This window comes from Pectinophora gossypiella, chromosome 6 (assembly GCF_024362695.1).
Source record: "Pectinophora gossypiella chromosome 6, ilPecGoss1.1, whole genome shotgun sequence".
NCBI classification, from domain to species: domain Eukaryota; kingdom Metazoa; phylum Arthropoda; class Insecta; order Lepidoptera; family Gelechiidae; genus Pectinophora; species Pectinophora gossypiella.
This window is the reverse complement of record NC_065409.1, coordinates 12,160,707-12,184,344: the sequence shown is the minus strand read 5'-3', so window position 1 is coordinate 12,184,344 and position 23,638 is coordinate 12,160,707. Positions and strand designations below refer to the sequence as shown.

General features: G+C 43.5%; 2 protein-coding genes across 3 annotated transcripts in view; one reads left to right on the top strand and one right to left on the bottom strand.

Annotated features, from left to right (window-relative positions):
* LOC126367740 (uncharacterized) overlaps nt 1-17,295 on the top strand; it is a 65,388-nt gene extending 48,093 nt beyond the window's left edge. The window contains exons 8-15 of the mRNA XM_050011433.1: nt 5,359-5,497; nt 6,871-7,097; nt 9,943-10,100; nt 12,029-12,271; nt 13,015-13,191; nt 13,331-15,984; nt 16,274-16,403; nt 16,738-17,295. Of these exons, the coding sequence (XP_049867390.1) occupies nt 5,359-5,497; nt 6,871-7,097; nt 9,943-10,100; nt 12,029-12,271; nt 13,015-13,191; nt 13,331-15,984; nt 16,274-16,403; nt 16,738-16,923 (3,914 nt within the window). The 3' untranslated portion in view covers nt 16,924-17,295. The remainder of the gene's footprint in view (nt 1-5,358; nt 5,498-6,870; nt 7,098-9,942; nt 10,101-12,028; nt 12,272-13,014; nt 13,192-13,330; nt 15,985-16,273; nt 16,404-16,737) is intronic.
* The window catches only part of LOC126367820 (sulfotransferase 1B1-like), a 243,838-nt gene that overhangs the window by 203,102 nt on the left and 17,098 nt on the right, over nt 1-23,638 (bottom strand). Inside the window, exons 2-7 of one of the 2 annotated variants that reach the window (XM_050011580.1) lie at nt 22,759-22,893; nt 21,893-21,992; nt 20,910-21,232; nt 20,412-20,506; nt 18,952-19,135; nt 17,872-18,017 (exon numbers count right to left, since the gene is read on the bottom strand). In XM_050011580.1, the coding sequence (XP_049867537.1) occupies nt 17,893-18,017; nt 18,952-19,135; nt 20,412-20,506; nt 20,910-21,232; nt 21,893-21,992; nt 22,759-22,893 (962 nt within the window). In that variant the 3' untranslated portion in view covers nt 17,872-17,892. Of the gene's footprint in view, nt 1-17,839; nt 18,018-18,951; nt 19,136-20,411; nt 20,507-20,909; nt 21,233-21,892; nt 21,993-22,758; nt 22,894-23,638 lie in introns of those variants that run through there. The other variant, XM_050011579.1, reaches the window with a different exon arrangement.

Sequence of the window (23,638 nt, the reverse complement as noted above, 5' to 3'; positions counted from 1 at the left end):
TTATAACTGATCAAATTTAAAATTAATAAGTTGAAATTATCGCGAGGAATAAGATTTAATTTGGTAAGTTGCGATGACATTGCGTCGATGAGAAGTGGCGCGCGTGAGTCATCATGGCTTTGGCCAATGCGATTGTGCGGTGTAATATAAATTATCGTATTTACCTACTTATGCTTGGGTTCGTCTTGAGAGGTCGGCGGACGGCGCGGACGCGCCTCGTGATCAGACACTCGTGCAGTTTCTCCACAGCCCCGTGCGTGACTCCTTCGCGCCCGTTTTATCATTCTTCGATTGCTTTGCTCGGTGAGGGGTACACCTTACCACTGAAACCTTATTTATGTCCATAGACTTTTAGCTTATTTCCATGCGCAGGTGCGGTACAGATATAGCACGTAATGTGCGAAAACTCTTAAAGTTTATAGGTCTTCTTGTCATTGTTGCAATAGAAATAAACTTCGGCCTTTGAGAACATTGGCTTGCTAAGTACTTAACTGACTGGCGGCATTGTTCACAGCCCCAGTGTATTTGTGATTATGTGGGTTGTTAACCTGCTTTTATTAGTCACACCATGTTCGATTCTGTCTCATAAACTGTTAAGTGCATTATTTACACTATTCAAGTGCCTGTAAATATTCTACAATAAACGTAGTTATATTTAGAATTATTGGGGAAAACTGTATGAGCCATCCTCCGCATAATGTTTATAATATGCGAGATAGCAGCAGATAACAATCGGGGACAGTTTCCCCTGCATTCGCGGAATGCGCATACGTTATCGCTCTGTTATCTCGCATATTTGGTCGATATCGCATATATTACTTTCCACTTTTTGCTATCGGGAACAAAGAAATGAAGCTATAAAACCATATAAGTAAATGTTGTTTACAGTTCGATATTCAGCAATAAAGTTCAGTTTTCCATTGTCAGGTCTGCGAGCTAGTTATAGCTAGCGGTATAATGGTGGCAATTAATCATTATGAAGCATAGTGCCGGGGCCGCCTGGTCGCCGGCCGGGGTTGCGGGCCCGCAAGTGGCACTTGTTGCGTGGGATCCGGCCTTTGCATACAAACACGTCGTGCGGGCGTGATTTGTCGCATGGAAACAGCTCGCCTGCGCTAAATGCTAAACCAAACCGATTAATAACTCCATGAATGGCAACTTTGCCATAAAGCACCCGTCGTCGATGCGCCAGCCTGCGCTGACACTGATGTACGTGCACGCATCACAACGACTATTTATTGAAAATCAGATGCAACATCCCTGATGTTCTAACTGGAAATAGCACTAACGATTGTTTATAGCCTTACGTGATGGCTTTACTGCCTTACGGTAGCAGTTAACAAAGCGTTTAAGCACTTCCCGGAACTACAATCAGCAAATTGAAACGGTCTCATCTTTCACACCGCACTTTACATTCATAAAGCCCCGCTGAAATTTAGGTCGCTACATTAGTGAATGGATGCAAATCCCTGAGCCATATTCACTGTGCACTACCTACCATTGTGCACCAAATTAATTAAAAAAGAAACAATTCTGATAAACTGCCTTGTCTGGTGAAAGTAACAAGCTGCTTTAATCACGTTACAAGAGATAAGATAAGGAAGATTGCATTCGATGTTTTCCACTCGACATTTTAGCGAATCCTGTAAATCGATTTTATATCGGCGCAATATCTATGACAGTAAACTCTGGATATAATTGATATCACAAATCCTACGTGACTTTAATAATCTGGCATGCTGGCAACGCCCTAAGTCGTTCCTAAGAAATGGCATTTCAGTGAAAGTACCAGGAGGCCAGAACCAGACTGAAGGTTAGAACGGTGAATCCGGTGCAGGCGCGACATGAACGTCGAACACACGGCTTCCAATTACACAAGGGCAATGGGATCAGCGGCGGCTGCTGCGAACGTTAATTAGAGGGACTCCCGACGGCGCGGGATAACTCTTCCGAGCCGTGTTCGTTCGAACCAATTACCGGCAGCTGATGAGCCGAGTACGCGCTAAACTTCCCAGTTTCCCACTCAATTGTATTACGACTAGCCTGCCCCTGGATTATCTTTTAATTTGCCTTGATTTATTTATAAATCCATAGACTTGAACTTCTACTACAAGTTAATGTTCTCTAGCGTGAGACGATGTCCGAATAAGATCAGTTTATTAAGAAACATCAAAACGTGTGTACTGTTTTAATGTTGCTAAGTGGTGCGTGAGTGAGCGCTAAGTGGTCTACGGAAATGTTGTCGATATTAAGTAGGCATGTATTGATTGTATCTAAATGAAAGCTTTTAGCTAAGAACCGGCGATGTTTGTCGTGTGTCGCGCGACAGTCGACGTAGGTATCGGGCGAGATGTGATGCCACTGTCGCGCGGCAAGTTCGTTCCCGGCGATAATGCGTCTGTAAATATCAACAACCCTCAGCTTTCACGCTCGAGCAGCTTATTTGCCTATACATATAATTAACACTTCACAGCTCGAGTGCAGCTTAAACAACGCGTGTTGGATCTGAATATACGTTTAGCAGCTGTTGACTTAATATGTTTTGCAGGATTATCTAAAGTGGTCTGCGTTAGTGCATAATAGTTGTGATGCAATCCCCGCAGTACAGTTAGACCGCAGACGGTGTCGGGTTCGATTCCCGCTTGCACAACGCGTGCAAATTCCGTACGCAACGCGCATGCCTCGTTCCGTGATTGGATTATTTGGATGGAATGGAATTTGATTGTTATTGATTTATGAAAATGCCTCTAGCACTAACATGTCTATCTAGTCGGTCGAACTAAATCACTTGCATTACGTAACTCGTTATTATGTTCAATTTGGTTTTCCATTTCCTCTGATCATATTAAATGAAGTTCGATAAAACCATTCTTAAATTACGCCTGTAAATGGGACTGATCAGTAAATAAGTAAACTGATATAATTTAACTTTCCAATTACTGTATTACACTCGCTACGCCAATTATACCAATTATTATTTAAATCTGAGTTTCTCGATGCTTACGGTGACTTTAACGGTCTGCTTTCTAATTTAACAGCCGATAGGTATTTCAATTAGGTTCAGCGGGCTATTGTGGACGGATTTCACAGACGTTAGTCAAATACGAACTAAGTAGTGGATGGTGGAGGTATGGTGGTGGTGGTGAGTGCAATGGCGGCCGGGGGGACACCCTCAACCCCTCCACCCAGCTCGTTACCGTGCCTCTTTTATATTTTACTCACAACTCCTTTATTTCGTTAGTTCTCCCTCTTTTTACTAGGTCTTCCTTGACGAATATCCGTAATTTTGTTTTCAACTAAATCACCTTGTTTTATAACTGGTTGTAATTTGTTTTATTATGTTCCCGGATTTGTGCGGAGTAGATTAGAGATGGATTGCTGAACTTCACCATACATTGCATAATATATAATCCACATTTCGTTCGCCTTATCCAATTTCACATCTTATGCATACAAGCGCGGAACATTCGGGCAAACATTGAACATACCTATACCCTTTTAAAGATATACATACGTTTCGCATAATATAAAAACCGTGGTATTGAATCCTAGATACAATTCTGTACGGATTAGTCGAATGAAAAATCTCGTCGACTGACGTCGAGCACTGCACGCTGCAACAACTTCAGAGAGCTTTCTGGAAATTACTCCAACCCGCCTTCCACCGTCTGAGCCTCTACATTCGATTTCCGCTTCACCGTGAGCCACACTCTACTATAACTTTACGCCACACTACGCCTACCTAACCCCGTCATGCCGTGAATATACATGAGAGCAGCCTTTGCTGCACAAACAATGCACCAGTAATTTGAATTTAACTTATGAATTCATATCGTAGCATTATCGTTGCAACAATATTATATTTACATTTTCACTAAATCTCGCAGTATATTTTAACTGAATATAACATGCTGTACAGAAATGGTTGTTTAACTTCGATTAGTGTCCTCTTAGTAGTGTTGCCATAGCAACTGATCATCGATGAAAAAGTTGTAAGTACTATGTGGATGCCGGCAGGTGCGCTGGTTTAGTATGAGCCAATGGGCTGTGGTCTGTTTTTACGCTGAGCGGGGAACAATGGCCGACGGCGCGCATTCCACCGTCGTCACCGTTACCCGCCGGCAGTAATCGCGCCAATCATCACCTCGCCACCGTCCGCCGTCCATGGCCCGCCATCGACCGGACCTCCGTACAGATAACTAATAAACATTCGCTATTTCCGCACTCTCCCGCCTACATCAACACAATCGATTCCCATCACCTTGTTCCCTTTGTCCATTGTCCATCCAAAAGAACTTGCTCCAATTTAGCGCTGTCTCCACTACTACTAACATAACGGTGCGACTAATTAAAGTAGATAATTAAGATCACACAAACACGATATCTCCTTTCGTTTCGTTTTACCGCTCTCGAATAAAACACGACTTTCTCAGAGAGCTGATAATCGACTCTGAACGGTTATTTCAGGCGGTGACATTATTTTAAATCTTTATTAGGTTTTTAAAGTTGGTGTTAGATGTATAAATCAAATTAACGGCTTTGTACGGAATCGTGCCGCTAAGCCCATCAAGAATGGGAGACGGGGCGCGGTTGGCCGGCCGCCAGACCAAACAGGGTAAAAAGCAAGGGCGGCGGCGGCGGCGACCGCGCCCCGAAATAGCGAGCAAAGTCAAGGCGTGTGCCGAGCGCCGAGTGGACGCGGAGTACCATCGACATGCGGCGACACGCGCGCCCGACATCAGCTCAGCAGACAGGCCCCGCAGGGCAGGGTGTGCCGGGCAAACAGTCATGCTATGAAAGTACCAACTGCCTCATTTATGCTAAAACAGTACTATGATCGCACTTTAACCTGACGCTGACGCAATCCCATTAGGAAATTATGTGAAAAGTACACGCCAAATTAGAAAATTACAATTGGAAACCAACTCATCAATTACATCAATATTAGTCTCAAGAGTGATGCACACTATCGTAACTCAAAGTTTTCATGTTTACGGTCGAGGTAGCTTGAAATAACGGCGGCATGCAGTTGAGAAGGCGCATCACGTAGGCATAGGGGACAATAGCGGCGCACGCTGACTCACTCCGGCTAGCCTAAGACAGAACAAGGACATACAGCCGGCGCTGTGGCAAATCGTAACATAAACATCGTTACTCCATATCCGTCGGTGCTATTCACTATTGTGCCGCAACAAATTGCAGACATAATAGACTTTGCAACACTCGAAGTCTGCGCTAGATGACACACTGATAGCAAGGATAATGGCGTTGAGAAACGTTCAAGGCAGCGGCGGCGTCGGGGTGCCTATTCGAGTGTGTCTTGCGGATTTGTGAATGGGTTTTGTTTTATTTGTACAGATGACTTGAAGGCGGTGACGAAGCGGCTGGTCGTGCAAGCCAAGCGGCAGGGTTCCGCCGACAACATCTCCATCATCGTGGTGTTCCTCAAGGACCCGCGAGACATCGCCGCAGATAACCGCCCGCCCATGGATCTTGGGTGAGTGCGGCCTCGCTAATGTCATACTGTCATAAAATAACAATAATATGACACTCGAACAAAGGTCAATGAACCTCTAATGAAATGTAAATATTTCTCATCAACTATGCAGATTCTATCACAATGGGAAATTGTAGGTTACGCAGTCAACATTGTCGAAAGTTTTTTAACAATACGAGTTTACTGTCAGTTGTCTATTTTGATTTGTATAGTAAGTAACCTCTAATTAGCATCATCATTATGATAATGATTTTCTCGTTTTGTTTAAACGTAACGTATGTTTAATACTGCAAAAAGGATATGATTAAAATGTCACATTCCGTATTTCGCCCAATAAAATATCATTGATATTTGAACCGGTTTCAAATTTGGGAGAGTGATATGACATCAGACGGCCTTGTGCGAGTTTGTTGATGTAGTGTAGGTAGTCTGGGTAAAAAACCAGAATTTGTATGTATTCAGGCCGAAATAATTACGAAGCCATTTACTTAAGGACTTAAATCTTAATCGTCCGGCTTATTTTGTCGTTATATAAATCCAAGATCATCTTCATTTATTTTTATCCTTTTATCGCTTAGACTACTCAGTTTAATGAGTAATAAATGTATCTTATCTTATTCGTACTAAGTATCGTCCGTGATACTAAGTTACAAAGTTGTCTAACTCTGAGTAATAAGGAAAACACAATATCAGTGGTTGCTACCCCTCTTTCCAACCCTCTTAGTCATCATAGCGTGACTCACACAAAACATCAATGACATTTGTATTTCTAAGTTAAATTCCTGAAGTCTTAGGTCAGATACAATTTTATCACAAAGTTATCACGTCTAGACGTAGTTTGGCAGAAGTTTTGGCTAGTTAGTTATTTGTGCAGTTACTTGTTGTGTAATGTACCTAAACAATACACTATACTACACATACTACTTATACTTCTTATCAAAAAAATCGAAACAACTCGCAACTTATGAATTTCATAACCCATCTTGCGCCACAGTCGGGTAAAAAAGCTTTTGTAAATTTGTAGATTAAATAAAGGATCATGAAAATGAAAACAAAATTCTAAAATAAAGTAAGTATTAGGAATAAAAAAAATAATGACATTTTACAATGGTTACTTTAATATTTACAATATTCTAATTTTTAATACTAATGTTCTTAAATTGAATTAAACTCGTGTTTTGTCATACAATAAATCCTTCGTGGTTTTGTTGCGATCGGTTGATTACGTGACACCATGCAGTTCATCCTATCCATCTTAAGACTTTGTATCAAAAGTGATTGCAAGTCGTCTTCTGATTACTTGTGACTCTGCCTATCGCTTTAGGGATAACGAGCGTGACTTTCTGTGTAAATAAATTCCTTATATTAACCAGGCTGGACAACGCTCTGGCGAACGCGCCCCCGTTCGTCATGGAGACAGAGGCGTGCAAGCGGCTGGAGGGCGCCGCGGCCGGCGTGGAAGCCGAGTGCGAGGCTGACAACGGCGTCGACAACTCGGACAGCGACAGTGAAGACCTGGGCCCCGAAACGGCCGTGGACGCCGACGACCTCGACGCGGACAGACACGAGCCGCAGCCGCCGACGCCGCCCGCACATGATGGTGAGGGTCTTTGATAATTTTTGATTTGCCAGGCAAGTGCCTGGATTGCAAGTGTAAGCAATGCTTCCCCTAGAAAATTCTTTGCCTAGCCTAGAAAATTCTATAATATTTCTAATGTTTGTTCAGCGGTATGGCTACTCCCTAGACAGAATCCCTATAGTTACGCCAATGAGTGTTTGTAGTATTAAGTGACAGAAAGAGTGCTATCTGCTAAATAAAATCTGGAATAATCTGAATGGAATATAAAACACCTTAATCTTCACATCAATAAATTAAGTACAATACATTATAGGTATTAGAAACAAATTGCGTACATCAGTAGAATCAGCAGGTTTTTACATAAGTTTCAAAAAAGTTCTGGGTTTAGTGTACAGACATGGTGTTTTATTATAATAACTCATTGTAGGCAGAGAAGACATAAAACACACAGTGTCGAAATATCGGGAGTCTCATATCCCTGATTTAAACGCTGTAAGAACCCGTTATTATGTGTTTTAATTATTGAGAAGACATAATTTTTGATGATTGGTATTGCTGACTTTTTACAGTCAAGATTATACCTCACCTAGCTAATCGAATGAGGAAAAGATGAATATAACGATAAGTGCAAGTAGCTGCATCATCGGACGTCAGTTGATTTCTACATGTGTCGAAAGTAGACCGTGTTTCAACGAGAGCAAAAGAAAAAGTAAAGAATCGCGTGTACAGTGAATTGTACGGGTTGTTTCTGTATGTATGCATGTTGTCACACTTATTGATTGTTACATTCACCCACATCCAACGTCCGTCTGCACATAGGTGGGATCGAAATGTCATTGTATGTACATTATTTAGATAAGTGGATTAAGTTCTGTGCTGCGCGGGAGGGAAAACTCCAACCAAAAGCTCCCCAACGTCCAGCTGTGGTAGTGTTGCCAAAATACAACACTTCTCTTTATTTCGGCTAATTATGCAAGTATAGATAGGTACCTAAACAATATTTAACGTGACTTTTCTAGTAAATAGACACGATCAGTTATTCATAAAGAATTTCAGTTAAATAATCTACAAGATTGCCTGACTTTCACACTGAAGAGGTAACCTATCGTAAAAGAGTGTGATGAACGTTTGTTTTCATAATTTTTATCGCGCACGTTATTACAACATCACATCGACAACTCGACCGTTAGGTGACGTAATATGTAACGATTTTTTTTTGAAGCTGTTTAAACATACATAACAATAGGTACTTATCTATTCATATTTCAATAAAAATACCTACTAATTATACATTAAAGAGTTATTTTTCACGTAGGTACCTACTTTCTTTGTTACTTTCTCGTTCTTATATGTATTAAAATGTGTATTTATACTAATTTTGATACAAAAGAATATTGCGTAATATTTTGTTTATGACGACAATTAAAATTATGATAGGGCATCCCCATGGGTGCACGTCCCCGCCCCGCACCGCCCCTGGCCGGCGCCCGTCCTCGCCGCTCCCGCTCCCGCCCGCGCCCGCGCCCGCCGGCAGTCGCTCATCGAACGTCACTCGGATCTGTGCTGCTCTCCATACGCTGTGCTATTATACCGGGCCTTTTGTCTACATATTTACTACTCGAATATTACGCCGCCGGTGAAGATAGTAATCTGTGCAGTGAAATTACCGTTTACGGTATGTGGTTTTTAGCGAATGTTGCTTAACAATCTCACATACCGAAGTTTGTGAAAGGTTATTTTTGTGTTGATTCATGCGGAGCGGTGTGCTGGAAATAGAACGGTTGGAAAGCGCATGCCGCATCCCTCCGTCACAGGCAGGATCCCCGCAGGTTGAGTCGCATGCCCGATTCTTCGGACAGAGTTTGTCGGGCGTGTCTCCGCAACGTTCTCGAAATGGCGTCCGCGAATGTCTCCGGCCTCGCCAGTTTGAATTCGCGACCGGTAAATAACGTCGCAAGCACGCCGGTCGTTGGCTGGTGATAAATTTATTACGCCGATATTGGAATGTTCACGTTTTTTGTTGGAATTCAAATGTAGGTATACTAGTTTGTGTTGTAAGGGTGTGTCACCTGTTGATCACGAGAGGGGTGGATAATCGTGTGTAATGTCGAGCAGCGCTGTGTTTAGCAGTCGGCGGCTAGACGGCTGTGCAGTCTCCCGCGATACACAGCGATCAGTCAGCCGCTGAACAGCTGAGTGGTGTCAGGTGAGGGTGGCGCGCCGACCGCCGGTCGACGGTCGCCGGCTCGTCAAAGACAGATGTTTTGCTCCTTTGTTTCAATTACCATTCTTCTTGCATTCAGTTTCTTCGAAAATACATATTTTTATATAATTGTATATTTCACAAAATCAATGTTTAGAGCCTTAATTGTGAACCATTGACTTGAAATCTAAGTCCCCATGATAAGCATAACATTCACTCAGTCCATCAACATACATACTTTTATTGTTTGCTCCACAGTATTTCAGTTCAGATGTTGTTCTTGTACATTGTTTAGTTACCTCTTCACTTGGCTGGGAGTGTTGCATGAAAGACATTTTATTTTCTTCAATATCTCTTTCTATTTTAGTTGTTGAAGAAAAGCGGTCCTAATATTGATAGTTACTGTTTATATTATCCTCCAAACATGAAAGTAGGTACATACTTATACACTTTTGTTGTATTCATCTTGGAGAATCTTATTATGTCTTAGATAGTCTTGTGTAATGTTAATGTATTATGTTCTGAAAATGTGGACATACCTATTGAATTCTTATTAGTTTTGAGGTATTCATATTTTCATTCTTTTATTTGTGCAATTTTTATGTACATTTTCTATTTAAACATCTCACCTACTCTAAACTAATAATATGTTGTGTTCCACAGTGGAAGCGAACCACGTTGACGGTGGTCTGGTGGATAATGTAGCGGAGAGTGGCGAGGAATCTGAAGACGAGTGGAACTACTTCAAGGGCGAGGGCGAACGCGAACATCGCGAGGAGACTGACGAGCCCCCACGCTCTGACACACCCGGCCAGGATAATGTAAGTGAAGAAGAAGCATCTATACCTCATTAATACAGATTGACAACAGAATAGGTACTATACAGTTAAGTATTAGAAAATGTTGTAACACTAGCCATTCTTCTCAAACTATATTAAATGACATACTTAAAAAAAGCTTTTACATGATGTTAGTCTAAACAAGCATCGAGGGGTGTTCAAAAATGAACTATAGATTTTTATTTGGTTCAATTTGATTGGGCAAAACAGCATCTCCATTGAATTTATTCCCCTTTCTTGTAAAATTGCATCATCTTTTTTTGAAGTCACATTGGGATGTGCATCTGTTACATGTACATTTGAGTTTTGTGGTAGGATTTAGTAAACATAATCTTATTATATTGGTGTGAAAGTTAATTAGGTGCAGAATAATGTGTTAATTAATTCTACCCCCAGAAAGGCACATGTTTATTTATTTATTTTATTAGGTTTGCCAACAGACAAAAACACTCATGTTAGAAGCACTTTGTACCTACTTGCATGCACAAGCACTGAACTTTCACCAGCACAATGTTTCATGTGAAAGAGCCATTATGAATTTTATTTCTCATGATAACAACGCCGGACTGTTGCAACTTTCTAACTAAAAATACTTTGTTTTAAAAAAGGAACTTTTTGTTTTAACATAAACTTCTTCCATTTGTTCTGCTGTAATTTTGAGTTCAATAACATTGGGTCAAGCATAACAAGCGAGGCTACAATTATTTCATTGTTGGTTTATCCCACTATATGAGGTGACCTTCACATTGCGTGAGTCAGATGAAATAAACAAAACTATACAGTCATGAAATAAAAATTGCACTATTCACACTTACTCACTTATCGTCACTAACATACTATTTTAATTAATTTCCTGTGGCATTTCCTTATACATATATATAAGTTGAGAGATTAATAGAAAAACTAAATCTATTTTATTAGAAATCAAGAATGCATAGGTACCTAAATGGACTACATTTCTTTGCACAAAAGTGTCGTTGTAAACATGAAATATTGAATTGAATGAGATAATAAAACAATAGACTGCATCATTACTAATAATATCAATAATCAATCAATTTGAAGGAATTCCATTGCAATTTATCTCCTTTTTTGGTCACCTCACCCAGATACACTTGTTTTGCATAATGGCCAACCTCAATAAAGTGATATCTTTATTGTGGCTCTGACATTATTTTAACAGCCTTCTTGTGAGTAATCCTCCAGGTATGCAAATGTTTATCTGAGTTAAGTTACAGTTTATTAAGTTTATTTTTGAACATAATCATCACCATATTCACCATGCATATTATTAGTTAAATGTGATTGTCTTAAATAAGTTGCTATACATTGTGATGCTTTGTTGGTCAGTTTGATGCTATATTTTTCCTCAATGTTATGAGGTCATTCTAGTTTCTCGGAACTGTAAAAATACTATTCTTTAAAATTATTATATATTTGTACCTTTCTAAAATATTAGTTTAATATATATTTTTTAATATTTCAGTATTATTTCGTATCGTTTTTTACTTTGTTTCATATTGGATTCGCCAGTTTGTGTCGGATTTTTTCCTAGTTAGATAGATCGTTAGTGTCACAAATGCTACATACAGATGTAAACTCAAGTCCTTAATTATTAATGGGGTGTGCAGAGCCACAAGTAATCAATGATACCTTGCGGCCATTGTTGATGTCAGTATGTCGCCTGTTAACTCATGTAGGTGTGTGAAGCCGCCGCACTGAGACATTTCAAATCAAATATACTTTATTTCACTGAACTTAATTTTAACAAAAAGACATGCATGGATGCAGCAATAATACATTAATAAGTTTCTGGCTGGGTCGCTACTCTCGGGTATGTTCCCGCGACATCTCTCTAAAATAAGAACTGTGGGATCGGCCTAACTAACGTAGCGTATTATCGTTTGCAGTCTGCTTGGGAGACGAGCTCAGTGGACATGAACAGCTCGCCGCTGAACCCCGACGCGCCGGTGTTCGTGCCGGGCGGCGTGGGCGGGCCGGGCGGCGACGTGCTGCTGGCGGAGTCCCCGCGCAAGCCGTTGCCCATGGACGACATCGAGCTGCCCGACGTGGCGCAGTTCCGCTCCGAGGCCGGCGGCAGGCCCGCGGAGCTGCTCGACCTGGACAACTGCGACCACCTCAACGGACACCATGTTAGTACTACATTTATTGATTTAATGTTCGGAAGAACAAGAGACAGCTGGTGTTCAATTACATAATAACCTAACATATAAACATACACAGAAACCCAGTTATAAGTCGTATTGCTCAATACCGCATTAATGTAGTCACTTTTGATACGAAAGCCTACAATGATGAATATGATCAATAGTAGCGACATTTGCTCGTTGCCTAAATGGATAGTTCATCATTTTCTGAAAGGACATTGCAGTCACACTTGACTTAGATTTTCAGAAAATTGGACCTTCATAACTGTGACCATGTTAATGCAAACTGATACCGCTCGTAATTGATCTATTACATAAATCAAATTTAAAAGTAGCGCTGGCTATTGCCAATGCCGCGGTTAATGACGTTTCTATTGTTTGGTTGTTTGAATGTTAGAATAAGCAACTACTAACAATAAAAGGTCTACTAGACCGCGAAAGATCAAATATGAAATGTCATTCCATGCTGCTTATGTTGATAAACAAGCGAATCATCCAAGTACTGAGAGATTTTAGCTTAACAGCTCCCAGATAATTTTGTTGTGTACTTCCTGTCTTATGAACCTTCCATATTTTATCTTATCATTAACATAAAGGAATGTAGAACAATAAGATTCGTATTTGTAAAATAATTTACTCAAAAATTAATCTGATTGAGGAAAATATGAAAAAGCTTTTGTGTGCATGCATTAATGTGTGTAACTAATGTCTTATTATTATGTTTCTAGAATGTCTCAATCGACGAAGCGGTGAAGGAACATTTGAATGGCAATGAGAAATGCACGATGGACAGTTTGGGCTTTGGTTTCAATGTGGGCGTGGAGCCCGATAAGGTTAATGACACAGGTCTCATACAAGACTTCGAGAGGATACAGAAAGACACCACAGACTTCTGTAATATACAGGTTTGTTGCTATTTTATGTTTCAATATGCATTTTATTACACGCACGCACGCACACATACACATAAAACAACTCAAAATCAAAACGTACCTAATAAAATTTACTTGGTACCAAATAAATAACAAAAATCATTTATTCCAGGTGTTCCAGGCGCACACTGAAACCAACCCCTTCGCAACGGAAGGTAACGATGAGCTATTTGAAAGGTTGAAAAACAAAGAGAGGGACCCAATGAGCATGAGTTTCTACCAGGAGAAGGACGACGACACGTGCGACAACGCGCGCGTCGACCTCAACGCGGTGCAACCGTTGCCTGACAGTGATGATGACGAAGGCAATACCAACGGCCTAGTGCATGACGAGAAAGAGAACATCCGGCCAGGAGAGCTCCTAGAGCCCGCTTCCGAACCCAACAACGACATCATCCGGTTCGACGAAAGACCCGACGTGCCCACACCCTTCGCCCGCGACAACTTCATGGAATACGACGCCGCCACCAACAACATGCAGAATTACAACATAGACTTCGAGTCGAGCAACGTCCCCGAAGACGTCGCACACACCGACACGCCGGAATCACACAAGTTACTCTTCGAACAGATACCCGAAATACCCGACGGAAAGAGTTCCGAATTAGGCTTCGCGAACGACGAGGTGTTAGACCCGTCGGAGAGCGTCGACGACAGAGCGATCACACCGCAAGAGGAAACGTCTCAGGACGTCGATATGGAGAGTAAAATGGACGATTCCCCGTGCGAAGATATGCAGCCCAAGCTCAGCCCTAAGCCGGCGATAGAGGAACAAAACGACATTGGTCACGGGAACGAGTTGCACGGCGAGCCACCAGTAGATAACGCAATGAATGAGATTATTTCAGAAAGCGAATTGAAGCCGCAGGAAGAGGCGTGCTTACTATCCCCGTCCCCCGCGCCGGCTGACGACGTGTCCGCCGCCGCCACCACGCCCGAGCAGGCGCACGACGTACAACAGAACATCATAGCGGACGTACACCAGGATTCACAGTTCGACATCGACGACAAATTCGATGTCGACGACAGAGTCGGCGGCATACCCGAAGTGGAAGTCGACGTCCCCATTCCGGAAATTCAGTTCGAGGCTGAAGTGGCGGTGGCAGAGTCCCCGCTACCGGCCGCGTCGCCACTGCCCGCGCAATCTCCGCTACCCAGTGAGTCCCCACTTCCAGCAAAATCTCCCCTCCCCGTGGAGTCCCCTCTACCCGCGGAGTCACCACTACCAGCAAAATCCCCCCTCCCCGTGGAGTCCCCCCTACCCGCGGAGTCCCCCCTTCCCGTGGAGTCCACCTTCCCAGCGGAGTCCCCGCTGCCGAGCGAGTCGCCGGCCCCCGCGCGCTCCCCGACTCCCGCCAAGTCGCCCGCACCTTCACATCACGAGGAAACTATCGAAGCGGCGCCTTCACCATTCCCGACAGAATCTCCCATGCCAATGCCGACGGAACCCCAAGAGCCGTCGGCACCGTCCCCCGTGCCGAGCGAGGAGCCGCCCACGGCGTCCCCGGTGCCGGCCGAGGTGCCGCTGCCGCGGGACTCCCCGGCGCCGCCGTCCCCCGCGCCCGAGCCCGCGCTGTGCCCGCGCACGGCCTCCCCCGCGCCCGCCTCCCCCGCGCCCGTCGCCCCGGCGCCGGCCGAGCCGTCGCACGCCGCGTCCCCGGCGCCGGCCGAGCGGCTGACCCCGGAGCCCGCTCACGAGGAGGCGCACGTGCCGGAGCCGAGTGGCCCCACCCCCGACATCGTACCTGAGGAACCGCCGCGCTCCGACCTCGTGACCGACATCGATATCGGCATCCCCGAGTCCCGCGCGCAGGAGATCTGCATGCCCGTCACCAGCGAGATCGCCGAGTCCAGCGAGCTGGCGGCCGCCACGCCGCCGCCCACGCCCGCCGCGCCGTCGGCGCAGCCCGATCCTCTCGACCAGCTCAACATCGCGCCGGTCAGCGAAACTCTGATCGCCGCCGACATCAAGCCCGAGGAGAAGCCCGAAGAGACGCCCGCTCTAGCCGCGGCCGCCGTGGCCGCCACCGCAGCCGTCGCCGCCACGGCCGCCACCGTGGCCGCCGTCTCCAAGACGAAAGCGCCCGCCTCCGCAACCAAGAAATCCCCAACGACGCCGAAACCCGACTCGCGGCCGGCGAAACCAGCCACGAAGACGAGCACCCCGACGACGCGCACCACCCCCCTGGCGGCCAAGAAGCCCGCGTCGGCCGCCGCCACACCCGCGACCAAGTCCCCGGCCGCCGCCAAGACGACCCCAGCGCGGACGCCACTGTCGGCTGCGCGACCTACCGCTGCCAAGACAACCCCCGCGAAGCCGACCCCGCCAGCATCGAAGGCCCCGTCCGCGAAGAGCTCCCCGGCGCCCGCGCGGCCCGCTCCCATATCGAGACCTACGACTGCGAGACCGGCGCCCGCCAAAGACGCCCCGGCCAAGGAGGCCCCCGCGGCCGCGAAGCCGCCCCCGATCTCCCGCGCCGGCGCCGCGGCTTCCCGCGCGGCCCTCAGCAAGGCGGCGCCGCGGCCCGCCACGGCGGCCAGCAAGCCCGCCGCCCCCGCCCCCACCGCGCCGCGCCCCGCCAGCGCCCGGCCCGCCGCCGCGGCCCCGCGCCGCCCGCCCGTCGACAAGAAGCCGCTCACCAACGGCGACGTGAAGCCGGCGGCGCGCCCCGCCCCGCGCCCCGCGCCCGCCTCCCGCGCCGCGCCGCGCCCCACGCCGCGCCTGCCCGCCGCACCACCCGCCTCGGCTGCCGCTGCGACACTCAAGTGAGTATTCCATAACATATTATTTTATAACAACAATACATTTTGTAATAATAGATAGGCTTATTATTTGACAAATAAGATACTTTTGGAAAATTTTCGATGTGTTTGATTTTTGATCATCTAAGGCTGATCAAAAATACACATACTTAGTCAGGCTTCAATTTCTAGATTAGAATTTTATAATTTAGCTATGACCAAATTACCAGTTCACACGACCTCCTTCCCCTTTTGTCATGTATACCTATTGTTTGTAACCCGACACTAACTATGGTATAATGTCCCCCTAAAGGAGCGCCGCCCCGAAGCCGGCGCCGCGAGCGACGCGGCCCCCCGTCAAAGACGCTGACAAGCAGAGCAAGGATCTCGCCAACAAACGCATCACAGCAAAGGCAGCGCCGCCTAGGACCGCCGCTACCAAGGTACGCATTTTTTACTTCATTATTTAACCCTTTCAATGTTCTGTAAGCATATAATGCACGTTCCTAAAGATGTGCTGCTAATATTCACGGTGAACGAATACACGTTCATCAAAAGTATTGAAAATTTTAGTTGGTTCAGTATGTGGAAGACATTTTTGGTACGACGCCACACTGAAAGAGTTATTCGTCTTACTGTTTAGCCCGCAAGTATTTTCAGATAATAAAATGGACGTAAAAATTATTCGTGACGCCACACCGAAAGAGTTATTTGTCTTATTATTTAGCCCGCAAGTATTTTCAGATAATATAATAGATGTAAAAATTATTATTTCAGGCCCCTGTAGGCACTAAGAGCGTCCCAGTGAAGACTGCTATAAAGAAGCCGAGCGAGGCGACGAAGAAGGAGCCCGTCCCCAACGGCGACAGCCACGCGCTGCCCAACGGCGCGGACGCGTGCGCCAAACCGCCGCCGTCGCCGCCCGCGGCCGACAACGCGCTGCTGCCCGACGTCATCGCGTGAACACACCACTCGTCGATTCCTATTATTTCCGCTTGAATTTTGTGATTTTCTATAAGTGTATGATAGTTTTAACGCCGTTCGTAGCGGCGAGTCGTTAGGTGCGGGAGTCTCCTCCCACTTTTATATTATTATAGAAGTCGCTTTTATAGACGTGTACGTTGCTGGTTCGTTACGCGGCCGCGGGCGACGCGGCGGCGCGGCCACGCGCGTCGTCGCGTCGCTCGCCTCCACACAATAAACGGTTATTATCCATTATTATGAGTCTGTTTTTAGAATTTTATATTACCAACGAATGATTGATTAAATCTGGCTTTTTAATTTATTTTCTTTGTATAACCGTATTATTTAAATAAAAATGTGAGGAAGGACTGAGACATTGTTTTATTTATGGAAATATTGTTTACGAATTACGATAAAGTGATAGTTAAACGGAACCGTTTAAACAGTAATTAATGTTTACTTAATCGCTAGTTTTACTTAACTATGTCATTATAAACTTAAATATCATGGTGTTACAAAGAAATACTAAAATAGAGCATTTTATTCGAATAAATGGTTATATCACCCTATTTGTTTCTTTTCTTTCTTCTGCTAATATACTGCATGTATGTATACTACGGGTGTACTACCTTTGTAAAGTAACAGTGGCATATGGCCTACCATATGGCATTGATCTGTGGTAACACAGCGCAACCGAAACTAAATCAAGCCCGATGTCTTCTCAAAAACAATTTGACGACGACCGATCTAGTGAGATTTTTTTCCCATTTATTCGACAATCGAACTATTCAGAATTAAAGTCTCACTAGTTCTGCATTTAAATATTTTTCAATGTTTTATGCAAAATTTTGCATAACAAAATACTGTCGCGCACATAGCCAAGCCCAAGCAGTAATTCACGCAAAGTCTTATTAGGTACTCTTACTATTTAATTTATTACATTAATTACTATTAACTTTAATTCTATATTTATACAAGTTTATCTGCCAGGTGCGGGAAACGAAAGTCTGTTCCTTGCAGGTTTTCTTCCATCCAGCGGTCGGCTTGCTGCATCATCTCTTCGTCAAAGTAATCGCGCCAACCACCAGCTTTACCTGAAATAAATTATTTATATTCATTATTTCTTCTTTGACTTGACGAGCCCAGAGGTATTCTATTCCGTGGACTTGAACAAGCCACAGTCTTATCGACGACGTAGTATTGTTCATTAATTTCTATATAATCTTAGGCACCTAATTATTTGAGAGTTTTAATATACGACACACACGTATCATGTATAAGTAGATGTTTTCCTCTAAATCAAATAAAGCCTTCCACTTTCAAAACCAGTGTATTGCGTTTACGACCAATTGTTGCTGTTTGTTTTGTTTTTTTTTTTCATTCCCATCAAATCTCACATTCGCATACCTACTGTACTAATATTATAAATGGGAAAGTGTATACGTGTGTCTTTTTGTCTCTTTATAACCCTCCATTTCCCTAGTAGAAAGCTAAAATTGAATTCTATTTGTGAATAACAAAAAATAAATAAATTAGGAAGCTAAAAATTGGTACTTATGTTAGGAATGGGGAATCATGTTACTCGGACTTTAACGCGAGCGAAGCCGCAGCAGAAGCTAGTAAGTACATAAACTTAATTTGCTTCGATCTTAACATACTTCTCTTCTTTTTGGAAGTTTGGAATAGTTAACACCCCCTGACTTCGCGTACTTATACAACCAAAAAACGTTGACGCATAAAAAACTACAAGAACTCTGATTAACAAATATAACATAATTCAGTAGCAGCCGCAACATGGCAGACCGCATAACGCGAACAACGCGATAGTTGAGCCAATAGAATTGCTTTATTTATCGTGCAGCCAATAGCGTTCGTCCATATACCGCAACACGCGCGACATGCGGGCATCGTGTTACTGGGGAAGTTAGTAAGTACGTAGTTTTTTTTATAGGATTAAAAAAGACCTGTTAAAAGCAATCGAAATAAGGGCGTTCTACGGTAAGTACTTCCTTTTTCACCAATCCTCACCTTTCCGTATGAACCCTTGCTCGCCAGGTATGAGTATCCCCAGCTCCCTCATCACGTCGTAGTTGACTGACTTGTTATTCTTGAAGTTTTCGATGCTCAAGTGCTCGCACAGCTTGGCAATCTGCTCCTCTGAGAACTGCTTATTTAAGAACTTAGCTACGCGACGCACGGATGTTGGTAGATCCTGGAAATATAGTAAAACATAGAAATAGAAATACTCTTTATTTGCTTACTTACATAATTTAATGTTTTATCGAGTAAGTACATATTTATATTGTCGATCATAGTGAGCGTTTTGTACGTATGTTGAATTTGTATTCCTGTTTTATAATTATGTTCCTTTTGTGTACTTAATAAAGAATTGTGTATTGTATACTATACAGTATGGAGATAGGCAGTTGTCGGAAGATTTACCCGCAGATACTATTATACTATTTTTGTGATAAGTATAGGTAGGTAAGTATCTGATATAATTATTTATTATGACGTACTCATAGCGACACCCACTGACAGACATAAGTAATAATAGATCCATCTGATGGCAATTGTCTAAATTGTTTTTTAATGTATTTATGTATGTGTTTAAGTATATTTATTTCGAATTAACATTATTACTTAGGTAAGATAATATATCCGGGCCTATGCCTTTCATCCATCTATGACTAAAAAACTCAGAGCGCGCCCTGCCCTAATGTTCCCATGATGAGCAGCATTCCCGCGATGCATCGCCAGTGAAATCCCCTGGGCAAGGAAACATCAGAGCGAGGAACGTCTCCCTTTACCCGAAACCGACATTAACTAAGCATGTGAATTTAACTATGGTATATTCAGTGGCGGCCTTGCAAAATATTTAGGTGGTGCAAGACCTGAAACCCCCTCAGCCTCTTAAAATAAAAAAAATGTTGTTTACGGGCACCCGGTATGAGCAATCTAACCCGATGAAGTTAGTTTGCGGCCAGGGTGAACCAGTCTCGGTTGATTTCGCGACAATTTCGGCGCCCGGTGGTACACGTCGCTCCCACGGTTTTTTGACGTGGCTTATTGTAGATTTGCCGCAGATAGCATTAACTTCTTGGCCGGACAAATGGGGAGCGCTGAAAGCTCTCACCCGGTATAACGTTAAAGACAGCGGGCATGAGGGTGCCCAGTTGGACGTGAAGCTCGGCTCAGGGCTTCGTCTGAGAGGAAAAATATTTGAAAGAATTAATCGTCTCTAGTGGGTCGATAGCGATAAGCGCTGAATTGAGGGAAATCGTCGACCACGCCGGCGGGTTCGGTATCGGGGTCCTGAAGTGTTTGGTGTCGCGAGCTGATTGCCTCTATGGCTAGAGTAATCGGGTCGTCGGGACGTACCTTCGGACATATTACGTAAGGACGTACCTTCGGACACCGATAACACCTCGCACCGCCCTAGGGCCCCCACTGGGTATATTCAATACTAAATAAAAACTTATCCTTACTCTGCACAACTCCTCGTAGAACAGGAATAGCATGTTGGGGTGATGCCTGCAATCCCATGCTTCTTTTATGTGCTCGAAATATGGTGTCCAATGATCTGTAACATTGAGGACTTTTATTAACCAGTTGATCTATTGCCTTTTGCAAGGGTCAAAGCAGATGGAGCTATTGAAATGATACCGCCCTTCGTAATATCATCGTTGTACGAGTTCTTAAACGAATATAAAAGGTGCGTTACCTAAGATTATGTGGGTAGCATCTAAGAAAGTAAACAAATAGACGGGAAAATACTAACTGTTACAGTTTAACGATCGTAAATATAGCACTTTTAAACTAAACTAACTATTAATCTACTTATATGGTTTATGGTTAATGGTACCAAAGATCGCTATGTAAGAAATAAGCTGCCTATTGTACTCTTCCGTTTGTATTTCTTGTGAGCGCAATAAAGTATTTGTTAGGTTACGTTTATTTTCCCGACTACGTAGAAAGAAACTTACGTAAATCTTTTATGAAGAAATTCCAGTAAGTTTTGAAGTCGCCGATGTATCCTTGCGTCCTAATCAGTCGGTTGAGGTGGTAGAACGATACCACTACATCTCTGGGGTCTCTCGCTACATACACCACTTTGGACGTATCCAGTAGTTTTGGTGGTAATAGTGACATGGGTAAGTGGGTCTTGACGAACCGAGGGGATGGTATGCGAGCCAATTGTTCCGTACCAGCTTCTGTCACTTGCTCCAAGAGTTTAAGCTTTCTGTCGCTGTCTGAATTTTCTTCTGTGAATCGTTCTTTCATCACTGGGTGTACATAGACCGAAAATCTGTAAACATATGAAAAAGTTAGGTGTAAACAGTAATGTTTTTGGCGTAAATATTGAATTATGGCATCGTTGGCGACTCCCCGAACGACGAATCCCGCTGCGGCGAGCCTCTTGACGGCGAGTGACTTTATTTTCCCTCTTAGTGGAGTCAATAAAGCCGGAGCTTCCTAACTAACTTCTAATTAGCCAGAGACAGAACCGATTTTGATGATTTTTTCTTTTTAAATGATATAAAAAACTACACTTACAAAAGAAAATATCATCAAAATCGGACCTATCCCTGACGAGTTAGAATTGAAATCTATGTCGAGCAAGTTTTGATGTTATAGGTAGTACAGTTCCTTATACTTTTTTAGTTCGTTGTTTTGTATACAAAATAGTACAGTGTTAAATTTAACATCATCAATACATTTAGATACCATTACTCGTAGTTAGTTAGTGTTCTGTATGATTTGTTTGCGGTTTTTTTCTATTATGATCTGCATTTATCTATGAAAAGTGTACCCAGGCAAAGCCGGGTCGTGTCGCTAGAGTGTTATTAAAGTACGCGTATTTTTTTGAGGATTATTTTCTCTAACGGACGGTATAAGTAGGTACAAAATACTTGACCGGACAAAAAATACTTAGCCTCTATATATAATTTACTAACAAATAACTTACTCTAAGAATGGATATCTTTCGGTGAGGGGTATAGCATCTGATTTGGCATAGTCCAAGTCATTCGCGACCATCCACACTAGTTCTTGGGTCCAGGTGGTTCCTGTAAAATTAAAAACACGTAACAGTTTAAAGCCCATTGTTTGTTGCGTCGTGCCTGTTATGTTATACAATGGGTGCATTAAGTTAATACCTCGTCTTACTCGCTTAACGCAAGTCCTAGCGTAGTCCATCCATTTAATCAGCCTGTGTCACCCCCGCTTCTGGATATGCTTCTGATGCTTTTATGCTTTGCTTTGTTATGATTCTTCTAGATATCCGTGTTTGTGGTGTCCTAAATAATAATTATTTCTTCCTTTTTATATGGGTTTAGGCTTCCCCCATTTAGCAAAGTCATCCAAAGCTTTCCCGCCTCTGCAACGATGTTATCCGACCACCGGGCTGCTAGGTTGTGTACTGACCGTTTTTCCATTACTCTGCTTTTGTATTATTTATCAATCTTAAATATCGTACTAATCTTCTCAGGAGCGCCGGCTCGGACCCAGGTACCGGACTTGCACAAATGACATAAGGAATAATACTACGCCTCTCCGCTCCCCACCAGCGGCTGAGCTAGGATTACTTCTCCCCCTCGGTCTTACTTTACTTAGTCTGTATTCTGTATGGGCGTCTGACATCACACACACAGATGCGCGTGTACGATAACGTCAATGTGTGGTGTCTGTGTAAAACGAGGTATTTTGTACGAAGTGTCCAGGGTGTTCAGATAAGATATTCATTAGTTTTTACTAACATTGTTGGCTCTACTATTATAGGCGGTGATACGGCTCACCTATCACATTGGGATAATATGTTGTGTACTTACTAACCTGAGCGTGGATAGCTAGCCACGAAGATGTCGTCAGGTCGTATCGGCATGTTGTAGATGTTGGCTGCCTCCTGTCTGTACTTGTGGGGCAGGAAGTACCCCTTGGGACCGACCCGAACAAAGCCCGTATGTTCACCTGTAAATGTATTATACTTAGGTCGATATCATTATATTATACAATAAAAATAATCAAATTTGGCCGCTATCCTTAGCATTAACCCATGTTCACAGGGTCAACTGAACCTGAAGATTGAACAGGTCTGGCTTTTTCCAGAAGCGACGGTCTGTCTGACCTTTCAACCCGCGAAAGGATAATCGCTCAGGTTAGGTCGCTTTCCTTCGAAACGCTTTTCTCGGGAATGCGGGTTACCTTACGATATTTTCCTTCACCGCTGAACATGAGATAAACAAATAAAAAAAACTATAATAAATGTGGCCGCTATGTCCTTTAAATAATGACCTTGACCTTATTTGGACTGTGGTTGTTGTATATGAATCGATGTACTTAGGTATAGTTTATCATGCTGGAACGAATATATATGAGTGGTTGCACTCTCGGGCATTTTTTATGTAAGTAGTTTGTGGGTAAGTAAGTATAAATAGTGATCTTATAAAATGTTTACGCCATTCTTGAGTGATATTGCGATATTCGGTCGCGATAAACAGACACCGGTTATGCAGTGAGAGCGCAGTCGAAGGTCGCAATGCTTCCGGAACACCAATCTAAAGTCATTTAACCTAAGCATTTAACCGTTTACTTACTTATAACATCCGTTCAAAACACAGCGTCGACATTTCAGAAGAATAATATGTTCACTTAGAAAATATTGATTAAAGAAGGATTCATAATGCCAAAACACAAAAAAAGAAGAAAAGAAAAG